We start from the raw sequence: 15,905 nt of genomic DNA on the forward strand, positions 1-15,905 counted from the left end.
TTTGGGAAGAAAGCTTCATGGCCCCTCTTCTAGAGTTAGTATAGAGATCTATTTCCCTCAGCAGTTTTAGAGATCTTCCTCAGCAGGCCTACTTTCATCATAACAACAGTAGTAGCTTGTGTATTTGGGGCTGGACCAGCCTCTCCTACCAGGAAAACAGAACCAAGCACTGGTTGTAACATGAAGGCTGGTGACATGAGTTTTCTGTGGATTCTTTATACTTGGCTAACTAACACAAGAAGAAAAAAATCTCTCAAACACATAAAAAACCAAACAAACAAAAACGGAAGATGAACCATTCTAATAACTTTTAACTGTTTTGGTAATATTTGTTATATATTAGTATGGCAATGTGCTTCTCTGTTGAGGCAAAACTAAAAAAGAAAACAAAATTGATTTGAGAAGTGAAACTGCCATAATGTCAGAGAGAATTAGAATTGACTGGCTGGGATACAGGTAGGCCAGACGAACTGCTCTCAAATGTCTGATTCAGTGAGATTGACTTTGTCCTAAGTAGCAATTATCTGTGTAGAGGCTTTCACACATACTACAGGAGTCACTACTTTCTGCCTAACCCCCTGCCTGCTCCTCCTCGGGATCTGAGTTCAAGCCCAAAATGCATGCTCCCATGTGGCACTTAGAATAATGTGTGACCTTTCTGGGGTTTGTTTTTTTGTTTTGTTCTTTATTTTTTTTTTTTTTTTAAATTTTCTTTTGAGAGAGAGTTCACTGTGTAGTCTAGGTGGGCCTCAAACTCATGTCAGTCTTCCTGCCTTTGCCTCCTTCACTCTTTGCCATCCCCTCCCCTGTGTACACATTCTCCCACCTGGATCGAGAGCCTTATGAGACAGCAGTGATGTCACTAGCACCTAGCTAGGGGACAGTAGAGCAGTGAGCATGGAGGCAGCTCATGGCAGAGCAGGGGAAATAGAAGCCTGAGCAGCAGTCGTTACAGGGATTGGGCCACAAAGTAGAAGATGGGGATTGAAAAAGAGCTTCCTGTGTCATTTAGTGAGGTGAAGATTTTTATCAAAGTGCTTATAATTAAAAGTTTGATACATGAAGAGGCAAGTTATAAAAATAGCCCAAAATGTATGGGAAGTAAAAGAGATCTTACTGATATAAAATCTTTCTTTTTTAATGGTAGACCAGAGAAAAAGCCAATGACATGTATATTTCTAAATTTAAAAGATTTATATGTCAGAACCAGATGTGGGTTGTAAATGTTTGTAATTCTAGTATTTTTCAGAGCAGTGATGGGAAGATTAAGATTTCAAGGCTATCTTTGGCTCCATAGCATATTTGAAGCCAACTTGAGCTGCAAGAGACTCTGTTTCAAACTGTAAATGTAACTTTTATTTGCTTGTAGTAATTGTCTCTGAGGCTTATTGCTTCAGTCTGCTAACCTAGGCCTAGCCCTGGAAGATTCTAGCATCTGTATAATCTTATCTAGGCATAGAATGTTTTCAGCCTCTGAGATTTACTGCTGAATAAGGCCACCTTTTCTAGTTCATTCTGAACTCTTGTTGGCTGGTTTAACTCGGCTGTTCTGGCTCAAACTCCTCTCCAAGATGACTGATTCAATCTTGCTCCTCTCAGTTTCTGACTGAATTGCTCTGCTTGACCTCATAGTATGGCAATCTTCTGAACTTCTGGCTCCTTCTCATTCTCTGGCTTGTTCTGTCTTCACCTGTGTCTAGCTTGTTCTTTCTCTGTGACCTGTCTCTCCATAATTCTCCTGGCAAAACTGCATCCTCTCTCTCTGTGCTGCTCTCTTAAGTAGCTTCCCTTTGCTCTCTCTTCTTGAGAATTGAGCAAATCCTATTTTGTCAAATCTTTGTCTGATTCATCAATTTGTCTGCTTCTCAAATAGACACCACTTTCAAACATGGGAGCTTTCTTTTATCAACTAACTTTACCTTCATTGTCTAGGATTAAAGTTGTGTACTAAGAGTGTGTCTCTATTCCAGCCAGAGGGATTAAAGGTGTGTGCTAAGGGCTGAGCCACACCACAACTAGAAACAGGGTTTTTTTGTTTGTTTTTGTTTTCAGTAAATAACACAATCTTGATGTTCATAGTGTAATCAAATATCCTGCAACACAAAACATATCCAACCAACCAATCAACCAACTAACCAACCAATCAACGGGACATAAAGAAAAGAGGACTGAGAAAGTAGCTCAGGTGTTTTCCTTGATCCCCTGTGCTACCTAAAGCTAAGCTATGGTAGCATATACCTGTAATTTCAGTACTCAGGAGCTGGAGGCAGGAAGTTCAGGAATTCAGGGTCATCTTGTGAGTTTTAGGCTAGCCTGTGATATGTGAGACCTTATTGCCTCCTACCTGCCAAAAATATGTATTTGATGATGGTTTTTTTTGAAGTTAAATTTTAGGTTGAATCAGGAGTTGCTGTTGTCTTGCTCAGATATTATCCCAGAAGGTATAAAATGCTGGATTTTATGGTCAGGAAGAGTCACTGTCTACTGTTGCTCTGTTTTCTAGTATGCACTGCCTCTTCAGCTGGTGAATCACCAGACCATGACAACGTGGATGGAGATCTTTCGGACCATCATTGATAGGACGGTCCCTCCAGTAAGTCAGAACTCTGAAGAAAGCCTGCAAATGTATTGGGTGGAGTACTTAATGCTGATTCACTGTCTGGTCTGTAGTTAAGGAAAAAAAAAAAAAAAAACAAAAAAAACAAACAGCCGGGTGGTGGTGGCGCACGCCTTTAATCCCAGCACTTGGGAGGCAGAGGCAGGTGGATTTCTGAGTTTGAGGCCAGCCTGGTCTACAGAGTGAGTTCCAGGACAGCCAGGTCTATACAGAGAAACCCTGTCTCGAAAAACAAAACAAACAAACAAACAAAAAAAAAACCAAAAAACAGAAAAGAAGCCTGCTATCATATCCACTTATAAAATACTGTCATACATAATTAATAATGTTTACTTTTAGAACATCAGATTAGCAAAAGTATTAGAACAGTAACTATGTTTAACTGTACTTAAACTGGTTAAAACATTTTAAACCTTGCTACATATCCCTCTAGTCTTTTTTCCCGAATATATGTTTAGAATTTTACTTATGAAAATAGTACATATACTTTCATATTTGTTTTTTCACCAAAAATGAAAGACAATTATTATTAATATTTTTCTGGCTATAACTGTTCTTTAAAATTAATGTTTATTTTACACTTAAAATTTTTGTTAGTGTATGTTTGTATAGATAGGTGGCATATATATGTGAGAATGCACCATGGTATATGTGTAGAGGTCAGAGGACACTTGTGATTCTTTCTTTCAACCATGTGGACCTTGGGGCTCAAACTTAGGTCATCCAGGTCGGTATAGGCACCTTTACCTACTAAGCTATCATGTAGGCCCTTGACTGTTTTCATACTGTCATTTTAATTGAGTGCTTCCTTCCTGGATATCTGGGTAGTTTTAATGTTTAAGCTGTTTACTCTAAGAATGTAGTTCAGTGTTTGGCCAGGGTGGAACTCAGTGGCCGAGTCATTGCTTCCTGAAAGTGCTGGGCTTCTGGAAGACCTTGCAAAGCAGAAACAGAGCCCAGGCATGCACTTTAATAAACACTGGCTGAGCGTGCTGCAAGTGTGCACAGGCAGGGTTCCAAGCCACTTTTTTTCCAGGTGAAAGTATCCCATTGTGATTTGCAGTGGCAACAACAGTGCTTTTTTGTTTGTTTGTTTGTTTGTCAGGTAAACCTTTGTATTTTAAGGACTTCAGTTGTCCTGAAAATGTCCTCTGTTCCTTTTGTGTCCATATCTTTTACTTAAATACTTAAGTGCCAAGGTTGAACCCAGGGTCTCTCATATGCTAAGCGTGCCCTTTGTTCCTATCTTTTTCATTTGAAACAAATTATTCCAAGTTTCATTGTGCCCATATAAGCAATAAACAGCTGAGTATTTTTGACAACAGTCTTGTTACTGTTGGTTGCCCACATCACAACGCAGAATCTGTCAGGTGACTTGGTGCTTGTGTTTTGTTTCTGCCTACTTGGTGTTACAGTGTGAATACTGGCCAGGAAAGATAGGCTTAGCTTATTTAATTCTTAACTAGCTACTTGTAAAGTAAGAGTAAGCAGTCTCACTGTGTATAGCTATGACTTAACCTATACTTAAAATTTATACTGTTTTTATAAATGTTCTTAGGCAAAAATCTGACTTGGATGTTTTTCTCTGCTTAGGAGATTCTTCAAATTGATGAGGATGATCGACCAGAGCTGGTGTGGTGGAAGTGTAAGAAGTGGGCTCTGCATATTGTCGCTCGTCTCTTTGAACGGTATTGCTCCACTTGCTACAGTAATGATGTTACAATTGGTATCTTGGTGTTAGGCTTAGTAGAGTTGAGTGGCTCCCTGAGGCCATACAGAATATCATTTTTTCTTTTGTCTTTAAAACCACAGAGAGTAGCTGGGTGTAGAGATGTGTGCTTCTAAGCCTCAGGGAAGTGGAGGGAGGAGTGTCAGGAGGTTAAAGTCATTCTCAGCTACTTAATGAGTTGGAGGCCAACCTGAGCTATAAGAGATGCTGTCTCATAGAATCAAAAACCAAAACACAGAACCCACAGAAGACAAAGTTTTACTAGCTGTTTAAAGTAGGCTTGTGCCCTCTGCCCCAGAGATCATAAGAAAGTTGTACAGCCTTTAGCTCTATTCTACTCTGTGTATAACGGACAACTTCTCATTTTCTTCAATGGACATATCTAGAAATTATGCAAGAAGGTGCACATGGACACTTTTATTGAAAAACATGTCAGGTATAACATTTTTTATACCTTCTAGGAGTTATTGGTTTAGAAGTCAGAAGTTTCCAAAATGCTAACTGTGCTCTAGAGTCTTAAGAGTTCCTCCTGATTCATATTCTATCTTGTGGGAAAAGAGAGAAAGTGTTAGTTTTATGGCCTAGTAGAATATATCTCTCAATATTTGTGTTTAAAATAGCAAGCATGCTTTGTTTTTAAATATCACAGTCATTTAAATATCACATGTTTCCTCTTTAATTTTAAGGTATGGAAGCCCAGGAAATGTCACAAAAGAGTACTTCGAATTTTCTGAATTTTTTCTGAAAACCTATGCAGTGGGAATTCAGCAGGTAACTCATGCTTTTAAAATAGAAGAATGATTGTTCCTGAGTGCTATTTCTGTCTGTTTTGAAGTAGATGGCTAGCATGGTAATCTGTTGTACACTTAAAAGAAGATGAAATGGCAGCTGTGGGAGTCTGAGGCAGGACAACTAGCTTGAGAATCTTGTACACGGAGACATGTGCTTCCACCAGAACTGGCCTTCTTGACTCCTAGACTTGAAAGCCTCAGATGATGATGTAGACCGTGCCAATGTTAGGCTCTCTGTCTTCTTATATATGTCTTTTATTTCTTTGAGCTTTGCCTTGTTTATTTGAAGATTTATACCCTTTGAGTAAATCTGTTTCAAGTGTAGTCAACCCAGCATCTACCCCATCCTATGATCTGTATGTGAAGGGGCCAGTCCTGCAGATCAAAGCTGCAAGATCTCCATGACACAGGGATATCCGAGAGGAATCCCAGTGAGGATCCAATATTGATAGTGTAGTAGAAACTAGAGGCATTGAAGCAGACCAGTGACTCACTTGGCTTGAGCATCTAAAACCTCAAAGTCTACCCCCTAGTGACATACTTCCTTTAACACAGCCACACCCCCTAATAGTGCTGCTCCCTATGAGCCTATAAGGGTCCATTTTTATTCAAACCACCACACTAGCTATGAACTAAAAAATAGACTTCTTCTGCATAGTGTATATGTTAGAAGAAAAAAATGCTTAAAATTCAGTGAGCTATCTCTTAGCTCACTGTAATACACAGACCTATCTAAAAAGTAAAATGCCTGCATGAACATTCTCACAGTATCTCCCTCAAATCTGCTTGTTTAGCTTGCTGTCTCTATAGTATTTTATGTCATACTGTAAGCACTCCTTTCCTCTCTAACCCAGTAATCGTTCTGTGTTCCTCCCTGTCACCCCCCACTTATTTTCCTATAGGTACTACTAAAAATTTTAGACCAATACAGACAGAAAGAGTACATAGCCCCCCGTGTTCTTCAGCAAGCATTCAACTATCTAAACCAAGGGATTGTCCATGCTGTGACTTGGAAGCAGATGAAGCCACATATACAGGTAAGTGTTGGCGGTGGCTCTCTAAACCATCATTGGCTGTTAGCTTTTCTAGATAAGGTGGGTATTGTCTAGTCTTATGTTTTATATTTAATCTTTGTTTTCACTAGCACTAATTTCTGTACAATCTTATAAAGAGCTTGCAAAGTTTGAGCATTTGAAGAGTGGTCTTGAGGTTTGTGAGTCGGGAGGCTTTTGGAGTAGGTTCCTTCAGTCATTTATTTAGCCTTAGTTTCTGTCTGTTAAGGCAAATTATAATGTTTTTTTGACCCTTGTGTGAAAACATTTTGAAAGCTGCCAGTAGTAGGACTTTGTAGGAGGTGAAGTCTGATAAATGACTTTCTTTTGTGGATATGTGTCAAAAGGCGAGCCAGCCTGTCTTCCTTCTTAACTTCCTTTCTTTCTTGAATTCAGTTCTTTAGCAGAAGTTGAAGTTTTGTTTTATCAAAAACAGCTTTATTATTATTATTAAACATTTTTTGTTAAAAAAATTTAAATTATTTTATTAATGACTATCCCTGTTTTTATTAACTACTTTTTTTTTCAAAGATAGAATTTAGCATCATTATTTGTAATAATTGAAGAAACCAGAATAGTAAATGATGAACCAATAATATATACATTTTATTTGCACATAAAAAACTGGGTAATTTGAAGACATTAAAAAGTGAATCTCCACTTCTAATAAACTCTGAGTTTTTGGTGTAATTTTTTTTTTCTTTTGAGACAAGGTCTCTCTGTGTAGCCCTGGATGTCCTGGTATTCACTATATAAACTAGACTGGCTTTGAATTCACAGAGATCCATCTTCCTCTGCCTCCTGAGTGCTGGGATTAATATATGCACCACTATGCCCTGCTTAAAGTTGTCTTTGTCTTTTGAGGCAGTAACCAGACTGACATTGAACTTCCTATGTAGTGGTGGATGACCTTGGACTTCTGATCCTCTTGTCCCCACCTCCTACAGGTTGAGATTACAGGCATATACCACTAATACTGCCATGTCTGGTTTATGGGATGAAGGGGGATTGAACTAAGAGTTTCAAGATCCTCATGCATGCTAGGCAAGCACTCTATCAACTAAGCTACATCTCAGTCCCTTGTTCTTAAATTATATATGTTGATATCTGGTCTTTCACTCACCATTCTTCTTCTACCTTCCAAATGCTAGGATTACATTTATTACTACACCCAGTTTCTGTTAGCATTATCTGAATGTCTTACAAATGTAGCATCTTTTAAGTTTGTGACTTTTCATAACTATTTGCCTACTTACTTTGACCAAAGAGTTGTAATTTCTTTGCAATTAGGAAAGATACTGTTTTCATTTTGTTCAGTTTATCCTTGTAAATGTAAGGATGACCTGAAATAGTGTCTTTTTAACATATGATTGCACCTTTATGGTGATGAGCCACCTGTGGTTGCTGGGGATTAAACTCGGGACCTCTGGAAGAGCAACCAGTGCTCTTAACCACTGAGCCATCTCACTAGTTCCTCTTTGACCTTATTTTTACATGGCTTTCACATAGAAATTTTCAGGAAAATACTAACTTCTAGACTGAGTTTCAACCAAATGATAATTTTTTTTTAAAGATTCATTTATTTTGTGTGTACAGGTGTTTTGCTGTACACTTGTCTGTGCATCATGTACAAGCCTGGTGCCCAAAGTGACCAGAAAAAGTCTTTGGATCCCCTAGAACTAGAGTTTTAGATGGTTATGTACCACCATGTGGGTGTTGAGAATAGATCCCAAGTCCTCTGGAAGAGCACCTAGCTCTCTTTCAAGCCCTGGTCCTATTTTTGTGTGAGTAGTTACACAGGGGTCTGCTTGAACTTAGCTGCTGTTCTTGGGCTGTTTAGGGAACTTCCCTGAAACAGCTGTGGAGTAGAGTACTAGCGTTTTGAAAATGGAAACAGAAAAGACACAATGTTGTTGATGTGTTGATACTTAGGACTAACATGGACATGTGAAACATTTTCACAATGAGAAATGTCATAGTAAATGTCACCCTGGTGGCATTTTCCTTCTATGGTTTGTTTACTGTTGGTTTGTTAGAGAAGTTCTGCCGATCCTGTCCTTACTTCAAGGAGGATCATTTAACTGTCTTTTCTGCTTCAAGCTTCCAGTTTCCAAGTGTTCAGTCTTTCTGAGTCTTCAGCTATTGGCTCCTGGATAAATGCAGGCTGAGAAGGATTACTGTCCCTGGAAAAACTAATGTCGTGAGTCTTGTTGGAATGGCCTGCAGCCAATTGTCTCGTTTGTTTCTTATCTTAGAATATCTTTGAAGATGTGATTTTTTCCGTGATGTGTTACAAAGACGAGGATGAAGAGCTGTGGCAAGAAGATCCGTATGAGTACATAAGGATGAAATTTGGTAATTGAGAGTTGTTTTCCCTCAGCACTTCCTGCATATATAAATACAACTAATCTTACATTTCAAAGCAATCTGCTTTTCATGATGAGATATGAAATTCGGAAAAGTTGATGTCATTTTGCATCAAGGAACTTGATGCCTCTGGGTGAGGGAGATGAAAGTGGCTTTATTCATCTCTTCCATCAGAGCTCAGGTCTTTGCAGAGTGGTTTGCTACACAGGCTGTGTGGATGAAATGGAGGGACCACCTTCTCTTCTGTTTTATTACCACATTGCACTCATATTCTGGGAGAATTTTGGCTCCTGCACATTTGGGAAACACCTCAGCTTGATTTACACCCTCCCCTTTTCCCTCACCCCACGGACCCCCCCCCCCCCCCTTTGGAATACATACTCCATGAGGGAATAGGAATTCCTTCATTAGCCTCACTGTATGTGATCCAGTTTCTTTGGGGATCTATTTGGCTTGGATCTTTCTAGAAGCTGTTGAACTGACTAGGTTACCTGATAACAACTCCCCCATTCTCTGGGTAAAACCCTGTTGCAGATCTTATTATGTATAAGTCTATATCCATCCCATAGCTGATTGTCAGAGCAACAATGTTACCATATTTATTTGCTTTAATTTTCTATTCTTTCCTTTCTGTTCTCATTTCTGTATTCTCCTGGTCTTAATTGGTACTAGTAAGCCTTCAGTAATGTTGAAATAAAGATTGCTAGATTTGAACTGAGATAGATGTGTTGAAGTTACTGTGAGAAATTGTTTCCCTTCTTGAGTTAGGTGTCGTAGGTTCCAAAGTTCAGCTTAAACTCTTGAGTAGACCCACATCGTGGGTACCTGAGTTACAGAGCTTAGCATGCTCTGATTCTAGGAGGAGCAAGGGAAGGAGGATCATTGACCATATGCTCTTTTTCCGTTGTGCCTTTTCCATTGAAGTCATTATTCTGTGCAGGATTTGCTTCCCTCTCTTCCTTGTGTCTGTACCTTTCCTTGTTGGCTTCGACAGAAGAATGAAGACATTCTTCCTTTTTAAGTCTTTTTGCTTGTCTCCGCATGCATCTGTGTCCCAGCCTCTGTCAGATGCAGTGGTTTTAGCTGTGAGCAGACTAAGATAACAGAATTGTGAAACAGTAAGGAACTGGAGTCCTAGTGTAAGGCTGTAGTGTAGAACTCAGCATGGAGTAATCGGGGGTGTGTGTGTGTGTGTGTGTGTGTGTGTGTGTGTACGTGTACATGCATGCTCGCTTTGGAGACAGGGTTTCTCTGTGTAGTCCTGACTGTCCTGGAACTCACTTTGTAGACCAGGCTGGCCTCGAACTCAGATCCACCTGCCTCTGCTCCTTGAGTATACTGGGATTAGAGGTGTGCACCACCATCACCACCGCTGGCAAGTTTTCAGATTTATAATGAAACAGCTTGCTGTGAAATTGTGGAAGTGTTTATGGTGTTAAGTAGTATGTAAGTACTTCGGCATTCAATACATCATCCACTGAATGCTGTTAGGCGCCAGGCACGCCTTAGAACTCATCCTTGCTGTTTCTTCTGCTTGAAGTTTTTGTCTTTAGAGTCCCATGGATGAATTTCTCCCTCACTCACTGGTCGCTTCTTTCTTGTTACTTAACAGAGAATGGGCTGGGAGAGTAGGAGGGTTTTCTCTGTGTTAGTCACCTGTCTCCTAACCCTTTCACATCTGTGCTATCAGCCTGCCTGTTGTATTTCATTCAAGTAATCTCTGTCTCTACCATAAAAGCTTCCATATTTGATCCATATTTGATCTCTGCATCCCCAGTGCCTAGAGCCTGGCACATTGAGCACTCTGAATAAGTTTTGGTTGTATTTTAGTAGAAGCAAAGCACTTTCCCTGTGTTTAGGGAAATAGATACTTGAGATAGACTGGTTTTCTTTAGTCTTGTTTCTTGAAAAGTAGCATGTGGTGTTTGCTAAGCATGTTAAATCATAAATTATGCATGAAAGTCCTCGGACCAGACCTTAACATCTTTAGTCTGTAAACCACTGGCCAGGTTTAATACCTGTATAATAAAGAGTTGTGTTTTTACTAAGATTTATTCTGAAATTTTAGATATTTTTGAAGATTACTCTTCTCCCACCACAGCAGCCCAGACACTCTTGCATACAGCTGCAAAGAAAAGGAAAGAGGTACACAGTTGTTCTTTGTAATTCAAAACTGAAACATAGTTTGCATTTATTTGACCACCTAATATGTCCTCAGTATTTGAAAATGTTTATCATTATTACTTATAACCTGTCACTTTAAATAGTTTTGTTGTTGTTCAAGTAAAAGGTTGAATTAACTTTGATACTTTCTTCTTGAGCTTATAGTTGATGAGTAAAATGCAATAAACTAGTTTTAGTTTTGACAACTAAATCTGAAAATGCTCATATTTAGCATGGTGGTGACAAGATGGAGATTCACACAGATTGAAATGGATTCTTTTATTTCTTTAGGTATTGCCAAAAATGATGGCGTTCTGTTATCAGATACTAACAGACCCAAACTTTGACCCAAGGAAGAAAGATGGAGCCCTGCATGTGATTGGTTCCCTGGCTGAGATTTTGTTGAAGGTTAAGACTATCGGTTTCTTTTTTTCATACGTTGGAGGGTATTTGTGTAGTGTGTGTGTGTGTGATAGTGTGTGTATGTTCATATATATATATACACACACACACACACACACGTATATATACACACACACATAAACATGCATGCGTTTGGAGACAAGAGTCAAGTGTCTTTTTTTATGGCTCCCCATTTTATTTATCTTTATTATTTTGCTTACTTTATGTGTATGGGTATTTGTCTATATACCATATGCATGCCTGGTGCCTCAGGAAGCCAGAAGAAGGTGTCAGATTCCCTGAAGCTGGAGTTGGAGAAGGTGCCATGTGGGTACTGGAACTTGAACCTCTGTCCTCTGGAAGAGCAGCCAGGACTCTTAACTGCTGAGCTATCTCTCTAGCTGGTATTTGTTTATTTTTAGACAGGTGTCTTATTGGCTTGGAATTTACCAGTTACTAGACTGGCTGGCCATTGAAGTTTGGGGATCTACTTGATGTTGTACTCACCATTGCTCACATGCTTGGGTTTGGTGTACCGTTATTCCCAGCCCATTTGGAAATCTCAGTTCAGGTCTTTGCACTATATGGCAGATAGTTCATTAGCTGAGCCATTTTCCCCAGTTTAGATTATCAAAATTTAACTTAATGAAGCTGTGAAACTCAAGCCAATAAAAGCATGAAAATTATTGGTCACTAATTTTATATATATATATATATTTAAATTTACTTACTTTAAGTGTGCATGCATGTCACTCTGTGTGTGTGTCCCACAACACAGGTACGGAGGTCAGAGGTCATGTGGGAGTTGGCAATCAGTTCTCTCCTGTTTCCATGTGGGTCCTAGGGATCAAATCAGGTGATCAGGTTTATTGGCGGGCATCTTCATTTGCTGAGCCATCTCACTAGCTCTGTCACCTACTTTCTTAACAGAAAGAAAATTTATAAGAAAATGACAAAATTTGCCAAGTTTGTCACTGTGAAACTATAACTCTGTAAGAAAGATCTGAAATGATGTTAGTATAATTTCTTCTTTCAACAAAAATCGGTTAATATAAAATTGATCTAAGATGCTATTCCTGACTTGTTCTAAAGATGCAGAGTATCTATCAAACAGTTTTACAAAACTGGGTATTAAATGCAAGTTGTCACAAGCATACTTTTTGGAAAGTAGCTCTTACATATGATATAGTCATTGGCACGCTAAAATTGAATTTTTGTTCCTAACAGAAGAGTTTATTCAAGGACCAAATTGAGCTGTTGCTGCAGAATCATGTATTTCCATTATTATTGTCTAACCTGGGATATATTCGAGCTAGAGTAAGTTTCCCTTACATCTGTTATAAATCTTAAGATCTCCACCTGTAGGATAGTTTTTAATTGAATGTGATGCTTTGGTAAAAGGCTTTTCAAGTGTGACACTGTCACAGAGTGCTGTCATGCCAGTGGCTGTCCCTAACACAGTGATGTCATCCAGTGGCTGTCCCTGACACAGAGCTCTGTCATCCTAGTGACTGCCCCTGACATAGTGTGATGTCATTCAGTGGCTGCCCCTGACACAGAGTGATGTCATCCAGTGGCTGCCCCTGACACAGAGTGATGTCATCCAGTGGCTGCCCCTGACACAGAGTGATGTCATCCAGTGGCTGCCCCTGACACAGAATGATATCATCCAGTGGCTGTCCCTGACACAGAGCTCTGTCATCCTAGTGACTGCCCCTGACACAGAGTGATGTCATCCAATGGCTGCCCCTGATACAGAGTGATATCATCCAGTGGCTGCCCTGGCACTACCACAGAGCACTGCCATCAGTTAGTCCCCCTTCTTTCCTTGCAGTCATGCTGGGTGCTGCATGCATTTAGTTCTTTGAAGTTTCACAATGAGCTCAACCTCAGAAATGCAGTAGAATTAGCCAAGAAGAGCCTGATTGAAGACGAGGAGATGCCCGTCAAGGTGGAAGCTGCCCTCGCACTGCAGTCATTGATCTCCAACCAGATACAAGGTGATGCCACACATATCTTTTCTTTCTTTTTAAATAAATGGCCTTAAATAATCTCACTCACTTCCTTCTTTAAAGATTTCTAAGCCTGAGGGTCCAGAGTTTAGATTCCCTGCTCCACTTCTGAATTTTATAGGTTTTTTTATTCTGCCCGTTTTAGTTCTGTTGATTGTGGTTTCCAGAAGTTTAGTCAGAAACAATAATTGCTGGATACTAGAATAAGCTGGGCATTAAGGAACCCGGACCAGCTTTGGTGCTCTCTGGCTGACCACATGAAACTGGACAAGGCATCCAGCTGCTTCTCTCTGAAGCTTAACAAGGCTGTCAAAGGCCTGTAGGCCTTCATTTCCTCCTGTCTCAGTTTAAGAAGTTAGATTGGACAGCACCAAGATTCAACTCTAGGGTTCTATGGTTCTACCAGTTCAGAAAGTAGCAGGTAATTATATATTCAGTGGGCAGTGACACAGGTAGGTTGTTTGTTTCTATTCAAGATCCAAATAACCTTTGCAAGTAAGTTAAGCTTTATGAGAGCATGAGCTGTGTCCAGTTTTAGCAGGAAGATTGGATGAGGTGTAAAGATCTTTTCGGGAGGGTAGGTAAAGATGGGGCAGGACAGTGTCAGCTTCCATTGGCAGGGATCATAGTCTCTGTGGGCAAGGGTTTTCACACTTGTCATCTGGATCCACAGTCAGGCTCATGACACAGCTTTTGTGTAATTAGAGTTTCTCATGGTGAGGATGTAGAGCTGTTGGCCTTTGTGCTGGGACAATTATTCCTGAGTCAAAACGCCACAGCCTGATGCTGTATGACTCCAGAAGGTTATTTATTTACTACGGCCTTGTAGCTTGCTCACCACAGCACAGCAGCATCTAGACCCTTATCCTGGAGTTATCACATAGGAGTGATGAGCTCTTGCTGATTTCATCTATCTGACTGCATTAGCCAAGGAGTACATGAAACCATACGTGAGAATCATCATGCAGGAGCTACTGCACATCGTCAGAGAGACGGAGAATGATGATGTTACCAATGTAATCCAGAAGCTCATCTGTGAGTACAGTCAGGACATGGCCTCCATCGCTGTTGACACAACCCAGCACTTGGTAAGTGATGGCTGGCTTCTGCTGTAGAGATGTGATTATTTACAGGAACCTGCTATGTACAGGCGATTGGCTGACTCAAGGCAGCTGCGTCGCTGAAAAGCCCTTCTAACATGGGTGACCAGGAAAGCTGCATCCCTGGAACTCCCTCCACTCTCTCCTCCTGCACTTGCTGTCTTTATAATTTGGAGAGGAGCCTAGCGAATCTTATCAACTTGCTGAATTCCCTTCTAAGAACCCTGTAATTTTTGTTTACTTCCCGAGTCTTATAAGCTTTCCTCTTCCCTTCACTTCCTTTAGGAAGAAATAGCCACTTAGCAGCAGTAAGAATGAGCTAAGAGTATATTAGTTTGGTAAAGAATTCTGAATGGGGGCTGGAGATAATGGTTCAGTGGTTAAGAGCACTTGCTGCTCTTCCAGAGGATCAGGGTTCAGTTTTTAGCACCCACATGGAAGCTCACAACTGTTTGTAATTCGAGTTCTAGGGGATCTGGTACCTTCTGACCTCCATGGGCATCAGTCATGTGTGTGGTACACAGACATACATGGAGGCAAAATGCATATACACATAAAAAAAAAAAAAGAAAAGCCTCAACAACCCCCCCAATAAATTAAACTCCAGAATTTAGAGTTGAGTTTTATTTGTAAACAAAATATTAATATGACAGTATTTTCCTTGGTCATTCAGATATTCCTAAGGTTGGATTGGTTAGCCTTAAACCCATCCGAGATAGTCCCTTTTACCTGTAATATCCTGAAATGTCATAAGGATGCTCTAAATGTGAGCATTCTGAACTCTTAACTTTTGCACTTGGAATTTCATTTTCCTTCTATACATGGTGTGTGTGTGTGTGTGTGTGTGTGTGTATGTGTATGTGTGTACAATTCTGTGGGGTTGGTTTTCTTCTTCCAAATTTATGTGTGTTCTGAGGATTGAACTCCTGTTGCCAAGCTTGTGTGGCAAGTGCCTTTACCACAGAGCCATCTTGCCAGCTCAGGAGAATGGTTTATTGTTGTTGCCTCTTTGATAATCCTCCCCCTATACCCTTTTCTCTTTTTGTCTGTCTTTTTGTTTTTGTTTTTTGTTTTAGAATTTTCTGAGTGATCTTTGCTTTCATTTTCTAAATATCCTGTCACATTTTTCTTTTGAGAAACACTTGTTTTCAGTGTTTCTAGATTTCAGTCTTATTTGCCCAAAGATAATTAACAGTTAAATAAATATAGCTATTGGTTACACTAGCTAATATGTTTTTCATGTCAGTGACTACAATGGATACAAAAGGGTGGTTGTTCTTAAAGCATGCCTTAATCTGTCACTGCAAGAAAAAAGGTGCTTCAGTCAACAAGGTGCAGAACTTAGTGTCTGAGAAATGCTAGCATTTGAGTGTGCAGTGCTGTTTCTTTGCCATGGTACCAGCTGTTGAGTATTATGATGTAATTTCCACAGGCCGAGATATTTGGTAAAGTTCTTCAAAGTGATGAGTATGAAGAAATTGAAGACAAAACTGTCATGGCCATGGGAATTTTACACACCATCGACACTATCTTAACAGTCGTGGAAGATCATCCAGAGGTGGGTGTTGTACTTTGTGTTTTATTAGAATGGTTATATTAACTGAAATTTATGTGACCAATGGTTATGAATTCTTATCTTTTTAATTTAGTGTGTGTGTGTGTGTGTATATGC

The 15,905-nt window shown here is 39.8% G+C and overlaps 1 protein-coding gene across 2 annotated transcripts in view; it reads left to right on the forward strand.

The window, feature by feature from the left end:
* Positions 1-15,905, forward strand: part of Ipo8 (importin 8) — a 59,734-nt gene that overhangs the window by 19,071 nt on the left and 24,758 nt on the right. For both annotated transcript variants that reach the window (XM_028757591.1, XM_028757592.1), the window contains exons 6-16: positions 2,504-2,593; positions 4,211-4,305; positions 5,033-5,117; positions 6,040-6,174; positions 8,445-8,544; positions 10,625-10,701; positions 11,011-11,127; positions 12,349-12,438; positions 12,956-13,121; positions 14,061-14,221; positions 15,666-15,791. In XM_028757591.1, the coding sequence (XP_028613424.1) occupies positions 2,504-2,593; positions 4,211-4,305; positions 5,033-5,117; positions 6,040-6,174; positions 8,445-8,544; positions 10,625-10,701; positions 11,011-11,127; positions 12,349-12,438; positions 12,956-13,121; positions 14,061-14,221; positions 15,666-15,791 (1,242 nt within the window). The remainder of the gene's footprint in view (positions 1-2,503; positions 2,594-4,210; positions 4,306-5,032; positions 5,118-6,039; positions 6,175-8,444; positions 8,545-10,624; positions 10,702-11,010; positions 11,128-12,348; positions 12,439-12,955; positions 13,122-14,060; positions 14,222-15,665; positions 15,792-15,905) is intronic.

This window comes from Grammomys surdaster, unplaced genomic scaffold, assembly GCF_004785775.1.
Source record: "Grammomys surdaster isolate TR1022 unplaced genomic scaffold, NIH_TR_1.0 126176, whole genome shotgun sequence".
In the NCBI taxonomy this organism is placed as follows: domain Eukaryota; kingdom Metazoa; phylum Chordata; class Mammalia; order Rodentia; family Muridae; genus Grammomys; species Grammomys surdaster.